General features: G+C 41.3%; 1 protein-coding gene across 1 annotated transcript in view; it reads left to right on the forward strand.

Annotated features, from left to right (window-relative positions):
• The window catches only part of RPS6KA2 (ribosomal protein S6 kinase A2), a 123,465-nt gene that overhangs the window by 56,882 nt on the left and 43,665 nt on the right, over positions 1-22,918 (forward strand). Inside the window, exons 7-11 of the mRNA XM_072141275.1 lie at positions 5,165-5,202; positions 5,300-5,442; positions 6,246-6,316; positions 9,257-9,345; positions 18,664-18,728. Of these exons, the coding sequence (XP_071997376.1) occupies positions 5,165-5,202; positions 5,300-5,442; positions 6,246-6,316; positions 9,257-9,345; positions 18,664-18,728 (406 nt within the window). The remainder of the gene's footprint in view (positions 1-5,164; positions 5,203-5,299; positions 5,443-6,245; positions 6,317-9,256; positions 9,346-18,663; positions 18,729-22,918) is intronic.

A 22,918-nucleotide genomic window follows, 5' to 3' on the forward strand; every position in this document is an offset into this window, starting at 1 on the left:
TGGGTGAAAGACCTGCTCCAGACACATTCAAGACATCAGGCTAAAGTTACAGCACCAATCTCCAATCTAAGACTCTGGCCCTGCGGGCAGCCAAATAATTTCTGAAATCTGGGAGGTTTTAATTGTATATAGTGTAGTGCATTGAATTCTGGCAGGTTTGCCAGCCCATACACATTTGTGTTGAATGGCATTCAATTATTCAAAGTAAGCTTTCGGAATAAAAAGCTGCAAAATATTCATTTCAAGTATGGCACAGTCCTCCTGAACTCTTTTAACTCCTTATTGATGCGGCTTGAAAAGGCTCTAGTGATTAGGTATTTTTAGCGAATATTCGTAAGTGCCACTTTAAGGGCCATACCTTTTTTTTGCATGCTACCTTTAACATTTTTACCTTTAACATAGAGCTAGTTAAAACATAATAAAAGTTTTAAAAAGTTCAAAATGGGGAAATGTCTTTGTCATTTTTAGTGCATATAAATTATGTTTAGGCATCACAGGGTATCGGCAGCTCATAGAAATACAGTGCACAAGGCCAGTCGAATAGAATGTGAATACCCCCACCCATGCCTCCCCTCCTCCCCGGGCATTACCTGTGGCGGAGAGGCCACTACAGAGCAACAGCCAGCCATGCAAACTGCCTCACAAGCAATTAGTGTTATATAGTAAAATTCATACCCTGGGGCAACATGGAGGCAGTCTGATCGGACCTAGGATTTGACACATAGACATCATAGATGGCAACCATCACTGTAACTTTTAGAGGAACATGCAAACAGTAGAGAAAAAATTAGGCAAAATGACATTAGGGTACCTGCAGGACATGAGTATGAGATACGGAGAGACTGCCAAGCTCACATAGGCTGCCCTTTGACATGTCTGGCCCAACGGGGCACCCTCCAAGGACTGTGTCGGGATAGAAGGCGCTAAGGCTTCTTCTGTCATGGATTGGCTTCCGGAGGTTGAAATCCTGCGATGTACAAGCTGTGGAGTTCCCCTGGGTAGTTCCCCGGCAAGCCGGTTAGAAACGTTGACTGAAGGTCAAGTCTAAACGTTTTTAATCACTTCATGGTAATTGTGTTCCAGACCTGTATGGCTTGATTGAACAGAGCACACTGTCTACTGTCTCATCTCTGATAAGCTGGGTGGAATGGAAGAACAGGGCAAAATACAATAAAGTTCTTAACAATATGACATACATTATAGTGATTGCTGTGATGGGTTAACATAGCGATGACCTAAGACATTGGTCTTAGATTGGAACGCCATGGTCTCCACTGTATACTGATCATACACCAGGTCAAAGGTCACGATTCCCTTTGAAGTGCTAAATGAAAGAAAATGAATAATTTTTACAGTTTACTTTTAAGAAGTTGTCTCAAAAATTAAACCCCGGCATCACAAGAACTGAGATCCTAGAGCATCTTTGACCATTTATTTGAAGCAGTGGTCCAAAGGCGTGAATAATTGTCCATTCACTTCTATGTGATTGATGGATTTTAGTAGCCCTGCAAAATTCCAAGGAGTGGTAGATAACAAGTGTTTCTGGTACAATCCCTTGGTTTGGCCTTTTTTTACCTGCCACTGGTCCTCCAGGTACTAATATCTCAGCCATCAGGTAACTTCTGACATCATTTAAAGTATTTAAACCAATTAGTAAATTTTAAAGCCACAAAAGAATAACTGCTAGGGATGCACAGACATTGAAACTTTATGGTTAAAAAAATACAATTATGGAACTTGAACCCCCTCAAGATGCATATATATATAAAAAATTTTAAAAAACAATTAATTTAACTACAATATAAAAATTAACATAGAGCTTTAAAGCACAACTAACTTTTTAAACAAATCAATAGCTCTTGGGATGCATAACAACTTTGCCTATTATATTTGTTAGCTATATCCAGTAGTTTCTTTGCTATTCTCCTCAGTTTAGCCCAGTTCTGAAGTAGCTGCTCCCCCTGCCTGTGCAGACAAACCTTGTGAAACTGTTCTGTAAACAAATGGACTTTCAGGTGCGGATGGGCTGCTGCTCCCTGCTCACAGAGGAGAAAGGAGGTCATGTGTCAGTGCTCTATGTGTGTTTTTAAATCAGTGATGAGTGTGTTCAGTACTGTGATTACAGATGTCTCTTACACAAAATAGATCTCCCCTGTCTCCCTCAATTCCTTCATCCCAGTCTGCGATTCATCAGAACTTTCTCTATTTCTTCACCTCATGGTGCATCCCCCTCCCACACATTGTACTCAGCACTTTCTGCACCATGCAAAGAAGCTATTAACTCTTTTACTTCTTTTTTCTACTACATATTACATGTTCGATGCTCCTCCATGAGATGAACGCTGCCACAATCCTAACTTCAGAGTTCCGCTTTAAGTAAAGAGAGATATGAAACATGAAGACGTAGTAATATAAAGATGTAGTAATATGTATTTACCAGGATATAATTCCTTTACTTTTTCAAGAGAATTTCTCCTTCTGTGCTCTAAATGTGGTTTGTTAAGTAGAGTGGTGCTGGATAAGTGATTTGCTACCCTTTACAATAGATTGCATTGATTTTTCTAAAGGCTGAACTACTTTGTGTGCACAGATTTTCTTGTATGTCTAGCACTATGTGATGTCTATTGATGTACAGAGGATGTGAACAAGAACGTATGCTTCAGAATAGATGGTAAAAAATCAGTAGTTACTGCTCCTGTACATATTTCAAAGGTTAAAAAGGAATATGCAACTTTCCAATTGACACCGCTATATGAAGGTTATTTATGCAGGGCACCCTACCAAAGGTGAGCACTTTTATTTTCACAATCCGTTCCCAACCTTTTCTGAGGTAGTGGATTCCTGTAATAAACACACAACAGGGATTCCCTTTATACTCCAAAACATGTGAAACATGTTCAATTTAGTGAACATCTATTCGCTGTCTATCGTTATTTGGTCACAATATATGGCGTTTCTCATAGGCACTGAACCACACTGAAAAGTAATGACGACTTTCAGACAATGTTAACCCTTAAAGGACACAGGTTTTTTTCACTCATTTCTCGCTCTCCACCTTCAAAAATACAAAAATCCTTCAATTTTTTAAATTTTTCTATGTATAGAGCTGTGTGAAGGCTTATTTTCTGTGTAACAAATTTTACTTCTCAATGACGTTATTTAGTATTCCATGGGATGTACTGGGAAGTTGGAAAAAAATTCCAAATGTGGTGAGATGTCTGCGAAATGAGCTGACGTTTTCATTGCTACCATTTTGAAGACTTTGCAACATTTTGATCACTTTTTGTAAAATTAGCGACATTTAGGCGCTATTTTCCGTTTTGAGGAAAGTTTATATATTTTGATCGGACATTTTGAGATGCGGCAAAAACTAACATGTTTGTGATTTTTACTGTTTATCACGTTTTTAAATCAGTTCTAGGGAAAAGGGGTGAGTTGAATTTTTTGGATTTTTACATTTTTTTGGTCATTTTCTAAACTTTTTTATTTTTACTATTTTTAACATTAACCCTAGATAGTCTGATTGTTCCTACGATCAGCATTTTTACACAGTATTCATTACAATGAGCCACTGGCTCATAGTAACGAATCTGCAAATCCCATGCAGCCAAACAAAGGTCTGACAAAGATGGCAACCGATCGCCGCCCCCCAATGACATCAGGGGGAGCAATGATCGGAATAAAGATAGCAGCGCCCACGCTGTGGTGATGTGTGTGGAAAGGCAGGGGGGTTGGAACTCTACTTATCACATTGCAGACAATTCACATGCATCAGAAACCAGACTAAATGGACCCATGTATTTTTATGCAGCGACTTTGCTTTCCAAATGTTGAATTCTGCAACAGGATCTGCATCAGTAAAATGCTGCAGAACATAAGTGAAGCAGAAAGCAGTTAAAAATATCAGTTTTTCATAGCTGAGAATTAGCTTGATTGTGTGAATATAGCCTAGTATTTGGCTTTCTTTCTAGGAAAAAATTGCAGCAGGATAAGAAAAATATTGTTAATAGTTTGTAACAATAGTGTTGTGGCTACATCAAACGACTTTACATAAGTCCACATTGTAGTTTTACACATACATCAAATATTTAATTTTAAAATAGTTGCACATTGTTAAAGAGTAACTGTAAAGGTTTTTTTCCACAAATCAATAGCCCTTGGGATGTAAAATAACTTTGCCTATGATCTTTGTTATCTATATCCAGCAGTTTATTTGCTATACCCCTCAAATTATCTCAGAGCTGCAAGAGCTGCTTCCTCTGTCTGTGCTGACAAGCCCCGGAGTCCATACTTTGTTTGTACTTTGTTTCTCAGTAGGTTTCATGGAAGGGGAGGAGCTGCTGCCCCGCGCTCATGTGACAATGTATGTAACAGAGCTGGAAGTTCTCCTCTGTTCCCTATCAGTCCCTCCATCCTAGTCTACAGAACTTTCTCTCTCTGCACCTCATGCTGCTCTCCTCCCCCACCTTGCCATCGGCAAGATCAGCACTGTGCAGATAAACTATTAACCTTTAGTGTTCAGACAGCACAGGCTATAGACTTCATGTACTTATGATTTATTTCACTTATTACATGTTCCCTGCTCCTGAATGTGATGAGAGCTGCCAGGCTGGCACCATATACATCCTGTATGTGCACCGGGCACTGGATTTACTTGTGATAAACTAAATGGATTTGATGCTAAATTACTTTGAGAGAGAACTCAAGGCATCATGGGATCTGTGGGCAAGCTAACTGGCCTCAACTTGACGGCATAGACTGACAGATCTTAGTCTCCGCCCACTTCACATCTGGTGAGAAAGATTTTTGTCAAACACTTTCAGAACAGAAAATGCCATAACTTTGGGAAAAAAAAGGACGAGCAGCACAAAGTAGGCATCATTCTGTTTGCTTTCAAAGACGGAATCACATATAATCATTTGGTAAAATTATAACTTTATAGTTACACTTTAAGTGTGCACAGTTAGGGAATAATTGAATACAGTAAGAAACCAGAGAAGTTTGAATATTAATAACTATTTAATGACCACTTTGGAAGAATGGAAAATTGTATAGAAATGTGACATAACTTTTTTCAGTCATGGGTAACTCCTAGACAAACTGCTACTGCAAAGGTACATAAAGTTTCCGTAGCAACTTTCTTAATATTTGTTTTCCATTTCAGCATTCTTCTAGATGAAGAAGGTCATATCAAAGTCACAGGTAGGAAGACATTGTAAACATAGATCAAGTTCAAGACAAAGTAAAAATATCATCACAATATTTCAAAATCTCTTATGGTTTTATATTTTTAAATAAGATTTTGGGTTAAGCAAAGAAGCTATTGAACATGAAAATAGAGCCTATTCATTTTGTGGAACAATAGAATATATGGCCCCGGAAGTTGTCAATCGGAAAGGACATACACAAAGCGCTGACTGGTGGTCATTTGGTGTTCTCATGGTAAGTTTTATTATTTATATGCCTACTATTATAAGTATAACCAAATTGTATGCGGTGGGATTGGTTGTATTTCCATATTCAGAGATACTATAAAAGGAAAATTTAAAAAAATAACTACAGTAAATATTTTAAAATATTTTATTAGAAAACAATGGTTCTATAGAAAATAGAGACATGGGAGTTATGAAAGTGTTAAAAGACAGAAGGGAAATGGGGGTGAGGAGAAAAGGGACATAGGGTGCTGGTTGTGTGAAAAGGAGGAACAGAGGAGGAGGAGAAAGAGAGAGACATGGAGTTGGTGCCTGGTTAATGAAGAAAAGAGTATGGGGGTGTTGGCTGTGTGTGGAGAGGAACATAGGGTTGCTGGCTGAGTGAGAAGTAGAAAACTTGGCACTTCAGAGTTGATTCACACGACCATGGTCATGCCAAGGACGGGACTCAAAGCATCATGGTGATATATGATGCAAAGAGTCACTTTTTCCACCTTTGATTCTCTGAGTCCTAGGCAATGTGTTTGGTCTGTGAAACAGGACAATGCACAGTCCATGATTCATGGGTAAATCCGGCTTCCGGCTGTGTGATAAAGAAGCCCTTCTATTTAGTATTAGTGTCCACTGATTTACATTGATAGAAAACCCCTTTTGTTATTTATAATGGAAAAATTGTGAAGGCTTCTGCAACAGGCTTTAGAATTCAGTAAGAGAGCCTTAATGTGTGGCTTATACAGTATCTATTATAGGAAGAGGTTTTAAAGAATGTAATTGTTATTCGCTAATTATCTTACAATAATATTTGTTTCCTAGTTTGAAATGCTAACTGGAACCTTACCATTTCAAGGAAAAGACAGAAAGGAGACGATGGCACTCATTTTAAAGTAAGCCACTGAATTAACATATATTTATATGTTACAAAATATTGGTTCATTCTACTGAAATGTTTGTGTACATCCCTTAACAAAATATCTCTAACCTGTGTAGGCATTGTGATATCTGCAGCAAATTCTTAACATGGCAGCCCTTATGTTAAATGGTGCCACTGGGAAGCACAATTTGTTCTGGAAAAAGAATGACAAATGCGGCATAGCTAACAAAAAAAATGTTAAACTTAATTTAATAGTACTGGTCTTTAGTTAATTATACATACGGTGTTTACCATATGGAATCACTATTTTTTCCTAAATTTTTAGATACATTTAATTATTTTTTTGTTCCTTGCTGTGTTTGAGCCTGGGTTCGATCAGTCATGAAATATTAAGGCTGTTGGGCATACAAACCACCAGGAGCACCAACCAGGTAACATCGGGAGCAGCGCAGGACAGAGGTGGAAGACACATAAACACTAATGGAGCTGTGCCTCTCCCTCTCTCCTGCAGGTGTTGATCAGTGAGGAAAGGTCAGAGTAAAAGATCATGTAATGGTACCATTATTTTATACCGGACAACAGACTCTGACTGCATTTACACAATCACAATAATTTATACACTCTTTACACACATACACGTGTCTACACATTCATATATTTATACACACATCATATGCATCCAGTATACACAGCATACACACACACACATATACAGCATATGTAAACGCACATAAATTCGCATATGTATTAACCAAATTCCAAATGCAATGAAATTGGTGAAAAAGTGCATTTGCTTTATTTTCTTGTGGGCTTGGATTTTACGGCTTTCACTTTGTGTCCCTAATGACATCCTTAATGCTTTGGGTCGGTACGATCACAGGGATACCAAATTTATATAGGTTTTATAATGTTTTCATACATTTGCAAATATTAAAACCTCCTGTACAAAAAAAAAAATCTTCATTTTGCCTTCTTCTGGTGCTAATAACTTTTTCATACTTCAGTGTACGGAGCTGTTTGTGGTGTAATTTTTTGCGTTTTCAATGCTTCCATTTTGAACTCTTTCTGTTACGGGGTTAAAAGCTGGGAATAACTGTTTTGATAAATTGGAGATTTTGGGACGCAGCTATACCTAACATGTTTATGATATCAGTTCTAGGGAAAGGCGGGGGGATTGAATCTTTATGCTTTTTTATTTAATTTCTTTTTCTAACTTTTTAACATTTATTTACCCCCTAGGGTACTTTAACCATATTAACCATAGGTTGTCTGACTGATCCTACCATATACTGCCATATGGGAATTTTCCACATTATCTATTCTAAGGTGCAAATCGCACATTGTAAGAAATGATGACGTCACGGGGAGGGACGATCTAAGCCAATATGGTAGGACCGCTGGCTTTTTAATGCCAGCAATCACTGGTGTTACCAGTGGGTATATGCAGCAAAAGCTCACTGGCTATGGAGAGGGCTCAGCCCGTGTGTCGTTGCCTGTAATGTGGGGTCGGGATGTGGTGGTGGCGTCACCAGTAAGAAGAAAGTATGTGAGGCGGTTGTACCATGCCAGTGTGGTCAGCTGCTGTCTGGAAAAGTAGTGGGATGGGAGGGACAGCCGAATTATAATTTCTTAATGATATGCCACCGGGCCCGTCCCACTACCTCTCCTAACTGCTAGGTAGTTTACAGGCTATGGCAGCAAATGAGAAAGAGAGCAAAGGGAGGAAAAAGTATCAAACATCCAGTGTATTATTTGCTACACTTACATAAACTGTCTTCTAGAGTCTTCTTTGCTAAAAGCAGGTAATTTATACCAGTAATATTATACCTATGTAAAGTGGAATTTTTGTGTGTGCAAATCTATGTACCTATATAGTGATCAATTTAGACACAGAGCTCTTTTCTTAAAAGTATGTCATATTGAGCTGTACTGTAGAACTCTGTAGTGTGTTTCATACAAAATCATGCAACTCGATCATGCAATGTATGAACATGTTTATTTTTTTATGCCTTTTTTATTAGAAATGATTGCCTGGAAATGGTGATAACTAGACAAAACATTGGCCCCTTTTAAAAGATGCAACAATTAAGGCACCTAAATTTGCTTGAAAAACTGCAGTATAAATATGGTATTTAAATTAAAAAAAGGTTTGAAAATAAGGAAAGATTTTTCACAGAACTGGCATCAAGAGAGGAAGGATCAATATGAGTTGTAAAGAACTACAAATTATGATGGCGCTATATAAAGATTATTATTATTATTATGAACAATACAGCCACTATGCATGAATAATTTTTTTCTGTATTTCTGCATACATTTGACCAAATAAAAGATCAGATTTTTTTAAAAAAAGATAAAATTGAACAAAGAATATGAGTCACTTCCAGTATTTATTGAGGAAACTAATTACTTTCCGCATTTATGTGATTTGTTAAATTCTGCAAACCTTTCGGATTCCAAGACAATTTGAAGGTGGAGTCTTCTCAAACAATGGGTGGACATTCATCTGTAAGTGGGTGACACAGTGTAATCAAAACACTTTTGGACCTGTTTACCCTTACTTTAATATTTTGTAGCAATGGTAAGTAATGTTTAGAAAAGTTATTGTTCATTTCTTAAATGTTCTTAAAGTTCTTCAATTTGTTCACAGACTTTAACATACTGGTTTATATCACCTGCTTTGGAGAGAGAAGGTGTATTCACACATTACGCTTAGTGTTAATTGGTTATTGCAAATAGAAACTGTGATGGCTTCTACAGAAACCTGAATCTGTTTTAACATTTTACAACTTTCTTTTTGATACATTTTCTATAACATAACACTTTATTGTGATCCCCTTTCTATGTTTTTTTCTTTTAACTTGGAAAATAGAAAACTGATGTTATGTTATATTTTGTCAAGCTTGTATGGAATTTCAAATTATTAATGTTATTGCAACTGTTTTTTTTTCAGAGCCAAACTAGGAATGCCTCAGTTTTTAAGTTGTGATGCCCAATGCCTTCTTCGAGCTCTATTTAAAAGAAATCCGATTAACAGGTTGGGTATGTATGATAAACAAACTATGGATATGTTATTAAATGTTTTATTCACTTTTCTGTTTTATGCAGTGCAAAAGGTATTTAACCCCTTGCCGCTGAAGCCACTTTTCACCTTCCTGACACCTTCCATTTTTCAAATCTCCTCTGTTTCACTATAAGTGGTTATAACTTTGGAACACCTTAACATATAAGTGATTTTGACATTGTTTTCTCTAGACACATTTTACTTCATGTTTTGGTGGTTTGTTTTGCGTTTATGAAAAAAAAACCGTGATATTTGGTGAAAATTTGGAAAAATTCTTGTTTTTTAAAATTCAAAATGTTCAACTTTTTTCACATAACAGCAAAATAACTTAATAACTAACATTTATTGAATGTTTGCTTTATGTTGACATGGTTTTTATGCATTCTCTCATTTTTGTAGGATGTAATGAAGCTTAGAACTTTAGGTGCAAATTTTCACTTTTTCATAAAAAACACAAAATCATGACTTCCGACTTCTTGCAGTTGACTTTTCCCCCAAAGTTTATCACAACTGCTTGCAGATCTGAGCGAGCACCATCACTGAATGCTTTTCAGCATAGAAGACGGTCATGTCGTCCATGTAGAGTGAGTACTTGACCTTGGCTTGTCATGGTCCTGGTGCGGTGATCCCTCTCATCCTGATAGATTCTGCAAAGAGCTCTATAACACAAACAAAGAGAAGAGGTGAAAGAGCCTTGTCTAACTCGAGAGGATAGGAAAGGGGTTAGTTTTCCAGCCGTTCACAACGCCGTGCTGCAAATGTCAGAATACATCAGGTTGACAGAACTTTTTCCCCAGACCAAGCTTGTGCAGTACTTTACCCATAAATTCACGCAAGACTCATTGAAGGCCTTCTTTTGATCAAAGCTGACCAGGGCTGCATGGACGTGGTGTGTTCTGATGTAGTGTACCGCATCTCTCATGAGGGCTAAACTGTCTGCAATCCTGTGGCCTCGGATGCTGCAGGTCTGATCCGAGTGGATGATTTTCCCCATGATGACCTTCAATCTGTTTGCTTGGACCTTGGCCAGGATCTGTAGTTCACGTTGAGGAGCGAGATGGGACGTCAATTCTTGCGGTCACACCTCTCTCCCTTCTGTTTGTACAGGATCGTGATCATTTGCCTTAACGACGGTGACATTCTGCCCTCCACCACCATCTCCCCAAAGAGATACATAAGGAACAGATTCCAAACTGTAGACAGCACAGTTTAGACCTGGTTGGGTCTCCTCAGTACAGCATAGGGAACTGATTTGGCTTTGTGAGAGGCTATTGACTAGGGTCAGAAAATTATCCTCATTGGGACTTGAACCCAGAACCTGCAGTGTCCATGTACAATAATGTCACAGCACCTCAACCAACTGAGCTATAACCTCTGTGATTATCTAGGTACAGAATTTTGGTAACTAAGAACTATGACTACTGTTACACTGTGACACAGATTTAATGCCTTGGTATATAGGGAGGGATCTTCTCAGAAATTATTGTAATTATTGAGACTATTATGGAGATTATTATTATTATTTTTACTATTATTAATAATCATCTCCATAATAATAAAAATAATAAAATTTATAATAATAATAATAGTCTCAATAATTACAATAATAACCCCTGAGAAGATCCCTCTCTATATTTCAGGGCAGTAAGTCTGTGTCACAGTGTAACACTGGCAGATAACACTTCTTAGTTACCAGAAATCCTCAGCTCTGTATCACTGGGCTTATAGCTCAGTTAGTTAAGGCTCCTATCTACAGTGCAGAGGGTCCCAGGTTCGAATCTCAGCCTGGGCAAAACTTTATTTAATTTAATTAAATAAAGAGCTTGTGTCTGGGGAAGCCCTGGAGACCATATATGGACAGATACTGATCTGACCTGATGAAGTGGTCCCTGCTCTCTCCGCTAACCCGACACTTCTCTGAAAAGGATTCCCTGCCCGATGTCTGTAGAAGCCATTCTGTACTGTGAGTTCTGGCTTTCAAAGTATTTACTATGCGGACACAGCGCCGGGACACAGCGGGACCTGGGGGGAAAATCTGTGACAATCTCATAGCTGCCTGTGACGCGGGGCAGAGGTAAGAAAAACGGGACTTTCCCGGCAAAATCGGGACGGTTGGGAGCTATGCAAAATGGCCCAGTGATAAAACAAAGCCTAAATGTGCTGATTCTGATGATTTTGAAGAGAAGGAAAAGGAAATCACACTTCCATCAGACCAGGTTGCACGACAACAGTGTCAAACCGACACTAAAAGTCATTGAAAGCTATAACACTACAAAAGATGAGCTTTGAGATAACCTGGAAGAGTGATGGGAATTAGTTACCTCCTTCATGTCAGACTTTCAATCCTTCAAAGTTAATGCTGAGAGTCTACAAGACACTGTTGCACGGCTGAATGCAGCACACCAAAGAAATAAGTGACTGTTGGCAAGGTACATTACCTTCTTAAAAGACTCTAATATTGATAAAGCCTTAGCGGAGCTGATCAAAGCAGAATCAGTAGACAGAGAAAGGGCTAAAACAAGTTGACACGGCAACAAGCAGTGAGAAAGCTGATATATCGGAATTCACTAGGTACATGGTTATCAGGGAGCTGATCAACACCAGTCTCAAAATTCGACGACTGTGCAGAGCGCTGCAGACACATGGGGGCTCATTTACTAAGGGCACTTTCGTAGGATATCACGACAATTTCCGATTTGCACCGCTGGGACAGATATTTAAAAGCATATTTTGGCGCACGCGATCGGATTTTGGTACAATTGTGCGGCACAAATTGGGGGGGGGGGCCGTCGTACGATCCGATGGATTGTGTCACAAGCCAAGCACTTACATGCACTGGGAAGAAGATGGTGAACTCCGGCGGACCTCAGCGAGGAAGCGTCAGATGCAGGAAATCTGGTGCACAATCTAAGTGAATCGCGGCAGAGTGCATTCCGGGCGGACTATGTACTTCCAGGAACTCCGAGGAACCGGGTAAGTAAATGTGCCCCATGATGTCAGCTTCCCCCCATTTCATTTCAGGTTATTTGATGAACTGGCCCAGATGAGGATTGACCCCTGTATCGATTTTGTGGAGATCAAAACTACATCTACGTCAGCATCAAGGTGTGAAGGCATCACACAAAAACAGAGACTTTAAGAACAGTAAAAGTGACTAACCTGCCACCACCTGCAATACCCACAGGTAAACGCCATACTAACTCAGGAGATAAGTCCTTCAATTGTGAATGTCCCATTTTAAAAAACACACTCACTAAACAAATGCAGAAGATTTAGATACAAACCCATACATGGCATGACTGTATTGTGCCATTGAGTGTGAGGAGTGTCACAATGAGAGACATGCCACAGCTATGCACCTAACCCCACTCGCCAGTGATTCACCAGCCCCCCGCTCCAAGCCATGGCGGGGGGCCCCAGGGACCCGCTAACTCTACCACAGATGTTTCCTGCTCATGCTTTGAGGTATACAGGGGGAATCAAACAGACAAATATTCTGCCAGAATATGTCTAATCAAGGTTTTCCCAAATCAACAACCCAAAAAGGCTGTAAAAATGTATGCAATAATTGATGACCAAAGGAAGTGGTCCCTAGCTGGATCTAAGCTCTTTGAAGCCTTTTGGTTTAAAGGACCTACTAAACCCTGTATCTTAAATACCTGCTCAGGCAACATAGAGACTTGCAGCAGAAGAGCACAGAGATTCATCGCTGCTCCTACCAACAGGGATAAAGAAATACCCCTACCTACACTGATCGAATGTGACCTAATGCCTTATCACAGGGATGAGATTTCTACCCTGGAATTCACCAACCACACCTAAGGCACCTGGCCAGTGTTATACCGAGTAGATGCCGAAATTGTATTTCTGAGTAGTCATAAGAAATGTATGCTTGGATCAATATTACATATACCGGAATATTGCCCTCTTCACTATAAGGTGAAAGAGAAACATCAAGGTGTATCTCTTAATAATGTCCTTTTCACAGGTTAAAATCTGACAAATTACACAGTTAGAGTCTTGATGAGGTTCAGGAAAGAGCCTGTTGCCATCACTGCAGATGTTTCACTGTTTCATAGAGAGGACACAGGAATTTCCTCGAGTTCCTGTGGTAGAAGGACAATGACACCAGTAAGGAGATGGTGAAGTATCGCATGCAGGAGCATGTATTTAAGAACAGCCTTTCACCGGCTGTAGCGACCTACGGCCTCCGCAGAACTGCTGGAGAAGGAGACTCCAAGTATGGAACACATGCCAGAGACTTTGTAGACAGGAACTTCTATGTAGACTATGGACTCAAATCATTACCTACTGCAATTGATTGACTCAAAACATGTTGAACGAAGCTAAACTCTGACTACACAAAATTGTCTTGCTGTCTTGAGAGCCTTGATCATGCACCTGGATTTAAGGGCATAAACTTCCTTGTGCTAGCAGCAAGTGAGGTATTTGCATAGCACCTCTTGGGATGCAGATTTGATAAAAAGCATGCAGAAATTGCTTCCAAACTTCCCATTTTTGCTCTTTATCAAAAGAAAGTGGAGCATTCCAATCCTTGATGGTTTCAGAAAGTCTCAATCCGGATTTCCCTTGCATGGTAATGGGCACTACAAATCCAAGTGGATCGTTTAGCTTGTTCATCACTGACAGGACTCTACATTTTGTAAATGGTTTGTCTGCACAACTTACTTGAAAGCCGAAGGAGTCGGATGCCAAATCCCACCTCAGGCCTAAATTTCTTTGCACAGGTGGACTGTCCAGGAAATCTGTGTTCTCGGATGCTTCCACAGAGGCCATAGCAGCTGTTGCCTACCTGAAGGTGGCAGCACACAACAGTCAAGTTTATTTTGGGTTTGTTTTCAGCAGAGCTACACTAGCTCCCAAGCCGGGCCACACTACTCCCAAACTTGAACTGTGTGGGTCCGTGTTAGAGAGACTGCAGACTTCATACAGCAAGAATCAGGTGCTGACATAGACTAGGTCCAATACTACACTAACAGAAAGGTCATTTTAGGTTGCATCTTCAATCAGACCTAACGATTTTATGTGTACGTCAGTAACCGCATATAGAGAATCAGGTACTTTAACCTGGACAATGGCACTATGTAACATCTGAGCTTAATCCAGCAGATCATGCCACTAGGCCTAGGAGGTCTTCAGGATCCAGGATCTGGATAATGATCCAGAAATCTGCACTGAAGTTGGTGCATTAGTCAATGGGACAAAGCTAACCTTCAGCCTCGGTTTCCAGCGCTTTTTCATCCGGTTTGTTGTGACTCGTCAGAACTATCGCAAGGTTAGTGCATATTGCAAGATACTATGCAGGATATATGCCTGGAGATAAGAATTGTCATGGTTGGCATGTCTGCCAATGCAGAAGGATAAGTTTGCATAACAAACAGCATGTTCCAGCGAAAAGCGCTATTGTCAATTTAAATCCAGTTATGGACAGTTTTGGTTTGCTAAAGGTTGGTGGTCAATTGGAATCAAGCTGGCCTGGGAGTTGCAGAGCAAAATCCTCTCATCATTCCCATCAAACATCATGATCAGCCACTATGAAAAGATGGAACACTAAGGCAGGCAGATTACTGAGGGCAAGTTATGGTCTGCAGGCTTTTGGATTTTAGGCATGAAGAAGTCTGTTGAACACTTACTGTATCAATGTGTGCAGGGGAAAACAGTTACACCAAAAGATGGCTTGCATGAGGGTGTGTGCCATTCACATAGAGTTGACAGAAACCTTGATGCATCCAGCCTGATTTTAACTCCAGCTACTCTTCTCACCCAGAAGACTGGAAATCCACACAAAGTAGAGATTATACACATGCGAACATCCACCAAAAATCAGTGGAAACATGTAAAATACTTAGCAGACTTCTGGACAGATGGCAAAAATAGTATCTTGTAATTGTTCAAGGAAGAAGAAAATGGAAACGCTACAAACCAAATCTGAAAGGAGGAGACCTTGTGTTAATGAAGGAACAACAAACTGAAAGGATTGACTGGCCTATGTGACTAGCCACAAAAGTTCTTCCCAGCAAAGATGGCAAGAATCGGAAGGTGGAGTTGAAGATCTCCAGAAAGGTTAAAGGGGTATTCTCGCCTGGGCATTCACATTCAGTTTGATAAATCTGCCATATATAAACATTTCTTCAATTAGATGTTATTAAAAAAAATGTTCCTGTGTGAAGATAATTTCTCATAAATGTAGTCATATGGTCCCTTAGAAACGGGATAGCTTCCTCGGGTACGACCACCTCTGCTGGAGGGATTGCACAAAGAAACAAATAGTTTTTGTATATGAAGTGTCCGGGTGTTACTACATGTCATACTGCCAGAGTGTGGGGTGGCCGTAACCGAGGAAGCCATCTCGTTTCTAAGGGACAACATGACTACATTTATGAGAAATTATCTTCACACAGGAACATTTTTTTTAATAACATCCAATTGAAGAAATGTTTATAAATGGAAGATTAGTGAAACTGAATGTGAATGCCCAGACGAGAATACCCCTTTAAGCCTAAAACATTTGCAAGGCCAATCAACAAGCTCATTCTTATACTGCCCATTGAGAATGTTACTGCAGGACTGAACTTTATTCCATGGATATTGTCCCTGAGTTCAGTAACCGGATTACAAGTGTGTTATATTGCATTCTAACATGTTTTGTTACAGGTTTTAGCCTATATGCTATAGACATTAGTTCCTAGTAAAATCCCCTAAGGCAGTGATGGCTAACCTATGGCACTGGTGCCAGAGGTGGCACTCAGAGCCCTTTCTGTGGGCACTCAGGCCATCACCAGAGATGACTCCAGGTATCTTCCTGCAGTCCCAGACAGCCCAGGACTTGCTGTGCACAGAGATATTTTATAGTGACAGCTCTACCTGGGACTATTTTCTGCTTTATTGGTGTCTGCTTTAAGGGTGCTGGTATCAATGAAAACTGTGACAGAGAAGGGAGTATAAATCATAAATTAAATTCCTGTGTTGGCACTTTACGATAAATAAGTGGGTCTTTGTTGTAGTTTCGGCACTCGGCCTCTAAAAGGTTTGCCATCACTGCCCTAAGGGAATTTCAGACAAGGAATATGCTGTTTTCGCAATCTATATATTGGTATTCAGCAGTGCATATAACTGGACTCTGTTCTGCATTCTTGTTATATATTATATGTGTTGATGCTACGTTGCCATCTGCTGGCCAGGAGTTACATGCACTCCCTCTGCTCGCTCGTGTTCATAAAGTTTTTAAGCGGCCGTTTTTGGAGCCCTGTTCCCTGGTTAAGTTTTGTGGCAGCCATTTTAGGTTAACCGTGACTGGGACACATGTGTTATAAGCTACTGATGCATCAATTTCAGAGCAGCAAATAGATCAGCTGTATCTACAGCATAAACAATTACAGAGCTAACCACAATACTGTATCAGTCCCTATAGTGCAGGGGTAGGGAGCCATATATGGCTCTTTTGTTGGCTGTACCTGGCTCTCAGACAGATTTTTAATAAATAGTAATGGCTCTAGTGTGTCTTAGACTGATCACAGGACACAGGCAGCGATGTTACCGCTGCCTAAGTCTTTTGACCAACCAAGGCACCATTGCCACCATTGTCTAAGCCTCGGTCAAAAAGAAGAGCGTGGGATTGATGAGGAGCTGGCTGCAGGGAGCGCAGGTAGGTGAATATTCTTTTTTTTTTTCTGTGACTACCTATCTTCTGGGAAGAATGTGCTGTGGCTACCTATATACTGGGGGTGCATGTGCTGGGGATACCCATCTACTTGGGGGCATCTGCTGTGGCTACCTATCTACTGGGAGGCATGTTCGGGGGCTACCTATATACTGGGAGGCATGTGCTGGGGCTACTTATCTTCTGGGAAGCATGTGCTGTGGCTACCTATCTACTGGAAGGTATTACTGGGGCTACATATCTACTGGGAGGCATGTGCTGGGGCTACCTATCTACTGGGAGGCATGTGCTGGGGCTACCTATCTACTTGGAGGCATGAGCTGGGGATACCTATTTACTTGGGAGGCGTGTTCTGTGGCTACCTATCTACTGGGGGCGTGTGCTGGGGCTACCTATCTACTGGGAGGCATGTGCTGGGGCTAGCTATCTACTGTAAGTGTGTTCTGGGGCTAACTATCTACTGGGAGGCGTGTGCTAAGGCTACCTATCTACTGGGAGGCATGTGCTGGGGCTACCTATCTACTGGGAGGCAAGTGCATATTGTACGGCTCTTACGGAATAACATTTCAAAATATGTGGCTCTCTCAGCCAAAAAGGTTCCTGACCCCTGCTATAGTGCCATCCAAGTCTCAATTCACATCACTATGTTACTGCATCTAAATCTACTGAAGCTGAGCTTGCTCTGGTCCTGTCTGCTCCACATTCTGGAAACGAAGGTAGGAAAGTCTCCAAGTCACTATTCACCAGCCAGTTACACCTTCATTCACCTTATGTGGGGACAGAACATTTTAGCAGTTAATTTCTGTAACATTACCTTATGTGCTTGGTTTTTCTGACACATTGATCTTGGCACATAATAAAGTAGGTCAAGTGAGTATAATAAAAATTCAGAATTATCATTGACATTCCAAAAACAAAAAAGAGAAAACTATGGATGGGCCATTTGCAATAGCAAACAAGCCTTAGTGATGTCAAAATAAATTGTGTGCTCATATTGTTAACAGTTTTTAGACACTGGAGATTTGAAGAAATCAATGCTGGCAAAAATCAACTACCCTCATTTATTCCCCCAAAAATCACAATAACCAAACACCTTTTGCTTATGTCACCCTAAAAATCAAATGGTTGAATGTTTGACTTGTGACCTGTCATAGCGGTTTCATTGTGTTAGAGTAAGCTAAATATCTTCTCATGTTAAAACAAAAAAAATGTTTTAATTGAAGTGTGTACTGTAAATCCATGTTGTTATTCCCCATAAAATGTTATCACCTTGTGTGGGTATGTAAAAATATATATCTATGTTTGATTTTTAGCATAACAACTAGATAAAATGTAATGAACTGCCTAAACTATTACAAAACTGCCACAAAGCCACAAATTATAGCGCAGGTCCTATTCCTGCTGGTGTTTGCGGGTCGGGCAGTCCAGTTCTTCTGTCATTGGTGGTTGTGCGTGGAACTATGCCAATGACATATGGGAATGTTGTATTGCACAGGAAGCCTTAATAGGATGTAATTGACATGCTTCTTTTAGTCTAACGTCTTTGTAAAACCTTATCAATAATACATTTCTATAGTAATATATCTATATTTCTGTGTAATACACTTCTTTGCAGGTGCCGGAATTGATGGAGTTGAAGAAATAAAACGGCATTCCTTTTTTCTGACAATAGACTGGAATGTAAGTCAATATGGATCACAAAGATTAAACTGTAACTGAAAAGGAAAACAGTCTTTAAGACAATTATGCAGAATCAGAGGACCCATTTTTTTTATGAGTGGGGTCTCATTTATTGTACCCCCTATGTCTCCTGAATAAATAGTTATTGTTGTACAACTCCTTTAATACTTTGAAGTAATATAACTTGTGGTTTATCCTTTTCTTTTATTACTATCAATTTATATTGTTTTGCAGCAATAGTTACATGCAGTGTATATAGCAGCATTGTGTGTACTTTATAGCAGCACAATTTTGTGGATGTTTTGGTTGTATTTTGAGCAGACAAAGTGTATCCGTTTGTACAGGATAGTGACAATGGCACAAAGTAGGGAGAGCATTTTCTTCACTCTTACTTTTATGCATAAAAAATTATTACTGTATACATACCTCCCAACCGTCCCGTTTTGGGCGGGACAGTCCCGTTTTTTAACCCTTGTCCCGCCTGCACGGACCGTTAAGTGAAAGTCCCGGTTTTTTTGCGGTTTCACGGATTTTTCCGTTTTGTCCCGCCCCCGAGTCCCGCCCCCGAGTCCCGCCCCCGTCCTGCTCAGGATACAGAGAAGCCAGGGGGCGGGGTACAGCGTCCTCCTCCTCTCCAGCTCCCGGGCTGTCTGCTGCAGAGCCGGCACCTCCCCCATCCCCTCCCCTGGGAGGCAGAGCCCTCCCTGTCCTCAGGCTGCCACTTGCAGGCACATGGATGGATGGATGGATGGAGCAGTGCAGAGTGTCATGTTCTCTGCACTGCCCCTGCACAGCAGCCCCAGGGGATCATCCTCCGTGCAGGCAGGAACTCTCCAGCACTGCTACATCAATGGTTCCCTGCCCCCACCTCCTCCTGCTCCTCACTGAAGTTCGTCTGATGAAGCAGAGCCGAGTGTGTGCAGCTGCTGCAGTGTGATAACAGGTACTCTACAGTGACTGCAGGCAGCAGCTAAAGGGTTAAACACTTTCCTCCATAGACCCCCTGCCCCCATCCCTAACCCCCCCAGTGCCCTTCTATTCTGCTTTTATTGTACCATATACTTAATCCCTTAACCCCTTAAGGACGCAGGGTTTTTCTCTCATTTCTCGCTCTCCAACTTCAAAAATCCATAACTTTTTCATTTTTCCGTGTACAGAGCTGTGTGAGGGCTTATTTTGTGCGTAACAAATTTTACTTTCCCGTAATGTTATTTATTTTAACATGCCGTGTACTGCGAAGCTGCAAAAAATTCCAAATGTGGAAAAAATTTTTTAAAAAACCGCACATGTCACGTTCTTGTGGGCTCAGTTTTTTCGACTTTGACTGTGCACTCAAAATAACACCTCAGCTTTATTCTTTGGTTTGGTGCGATCGCGGTGATACCGGATTTATAGGTTTTATTGTGTTTTAATACATTTTCAAAAATTAAACGCATGTGTGCAAAAAAAAAAAAAAAAAAATTTTTGCCATCTTCTGACGCTAATAACTTTTTCATATTTCGGTGCACGGAGCTGGGGGTGGGGTCATTTTTGGCGAAATGAGCCGACGTTTTCATTGCTACCATTTTGAGGTCTGTGCGACATTTTGATCATTTTTAATTTCATTTTTTATGTGATGTAAAAAGGTGTAAAAGTCGCATTTCGGACATTTGGGCGCCATTTCCCGCCTCGGAGGTCACCGCCGCCCGTAACCGTTTTTATATTTTGATAGATCGGGCATTTTGGGACGCGGCGATACCTAATATGTCTGTGATCTTTACTGTTTATTATGTTTTATATCCGTTCTAGGGAAAGGGAGGTGATTAGAATTTTTAATATTTTATAAATTTTTTTTATTTTTAAAACCTGTTTTTTCTTTTTTTTCCACTATTTCTTAGACCATCTACGGTACATTAACCCTAGATGGTCAGATCGCTCCTACCATATACTGCAATACTTCTGGCTCATTGTAACGAACCTGCAGAAGCCATGTAGCCTCGTGTCAAAAGAAGACCCGAGGCTACCACGGCAAACGATCGCCGCCCCCGATGACGTTCGGGGGCACAGCGATCGTAAAAAAGACTTTGCCGGCGACAATGACCGACTGCGGTTATTAGCGGTGGGGGTTTTCTGCAACATGCAAAACCCCCCACCTTGTATGAAGAAGACTCAGCCCGTGAGCCCTCTTCATACACTCCTTATACTCTCTGCGTCGTAGAGCTACGGCGCAGAGCGTTAAGGGGTTAAAGGGGTTTTCCCACAAATACAAGTTAGGCCCTATCCATAGGACAGGGCTTAACCTGCTGATGTGTGGGGGTTTCAGTGATGTGACCCCCATAGATCATGAAAACAAGGGGTCTGTTGGGGTCCACATAAGGTCCATGTCATCGCTCTATGACGGTAATGGAGCAGAATGGTCATACACGGCCGCCTGATCCATTACTCTGACGGAACAATTTTTGCGTTTCCATATTTCACTCCCCACTTTCAAAAATCAATAACTTTTTTATTTTTCCACGTACAGAGCTGTGTGCGGCCTGTTTCTGCGTAACAAATTATACTTCCTAGTGACAGTATTAAATATTCCAGGCCCTGTACTGGGAAGCGGGAAGGAAAATATCAAATGTGTTTTTTATGGCTTTCACTGCGCGCTCAATAGGACTCCTCCCCTTTACTGCGCTCCATAGGACCCCTCCCCTTTACTGCGCTCCATAGGACCCCTCCCCTTTACTGCGCTCCATAGGACCCCTCCCCTTTACTGCGCTCCATAGGACCCCTCCCCTTTACTGCGCTCCATAGGACCCCTCCCCTTTACTGCGCTCCATAGGACCCCTCCCCTTTACTGCGCTCCATAGGACCCCTCCCCTTTACTGCGACAACGAGCATGTCCCCCCCCTAGACAACGAGGATTTCCCCCCCTAGACAACGAGCATTTCCCCCTGCTAGACAACGAGCATGTCTCCCCCTGACCCCTAGACAACGAGCATGTCCCCCCCCAAGACAACGAGCATGCCCCCCCCCTAGACAACGAGCATGTCCCCCCCCCCAGACAACGAGCATTCCCCCCCCTAGACAACGAGCATGTCTCCCCCCGACTCCTAGACAACGAGCATGTCCCCCCCCTAGACAACTAGCATTCCCCCCCCCCCTAGACAACGAGCATGTCTACCCCTGACCCCTAGACAACGAGCATGTCCTCCCCTGTGGCTGCGTGCCCTTTTTTGTGTGTTTGTGTTATTTTTGTCTTCCAGGACCGTGCCTGCTGTGGACTGCTTCGGATTCGAAGGATTACGTCTATGACCGACATTTCTAACAAATAAAATGGTCAACGAGGGTGTGTCTGCGTCTTTTGTTCAATAAAATTTTCTGAAAACGGTGTGATTATTTATTTTTTTGCGACACTCTTCATAGTTTGCCGTAGTAGTGGTGCCGGCTAGGTGACGGTGCTCATTACTAAGGGCTGGCCTTAGTGTTTGCCTTAATTTTTTTGGCAAATTTACACTAACGCCCATACCATTACCCCGGTACCCACCGCCACCAGGGGTGCCGGGAAGAGCCGGGTACAAACCAGTACCTGACCGTCTATAGATGGTCAGGTGTTGGGGCGGCTGCAGGCTGTTATTGTTGCGCTGGGATAGCCCCCTAACAGTGGCCTATCCCAGCTCAGTAATGGCAGGCGGCTGCTGCTTTTTTGTATCTGGCTGATTTGAAAAATAGGGGGCACCCCATGCCGTTTTTCCCCCCAATTTTTTTGTAAAAATGGGGGAAACAGCCTGGGAGCCCCCTTTAAAGGGGGGACCCCACGCATATTTTTGTCAAAAATTTGAAGAAAAAACGGCATGGGGTGCCCCTATTTTTCAAATCAGCCTGATACAAAAAAGCAGCAGCAGCCTGCCATTACTGAGCTGGGATAGGTCACTGTTAGGGGGCTATTCCAGCGCAACAATAACAGCCTGCAGCCGCCCCACTACCTGACCATCTATAGACGGTCAGGTACTAGTTTGTACCCGGCTCTTCCCGGCACCCCTGGTGGCGGTGGGTACCGGGGTAATGGTATGGGCGTTAGTGTGAATTTGCCAAAAAAATTAAGGCAAACACTAAGGCCAGCCCTTAGTAATGAGCACCGTCATCTAGCCGGCACCACTACTACGGCAAATTATGAAGAGTGTCGCAAAAAAATAAATAATCACACCGTTTTCAGAAAATTTTAT

This window comes from Engystomops pustulosus, chromosome 3 (assembly GCF_040894005.1).
Source record: "Engystomops pustulosus chromosome 3, aEngPut4.maternal, whole genome shotgun sequence".
Classification (NCBI taxonomy): Eukaryota; Metazoa; Chordata; class Amphibia; order Anura; family Leptodactylidae; genus Engystomops; species Engystomops pustulosus.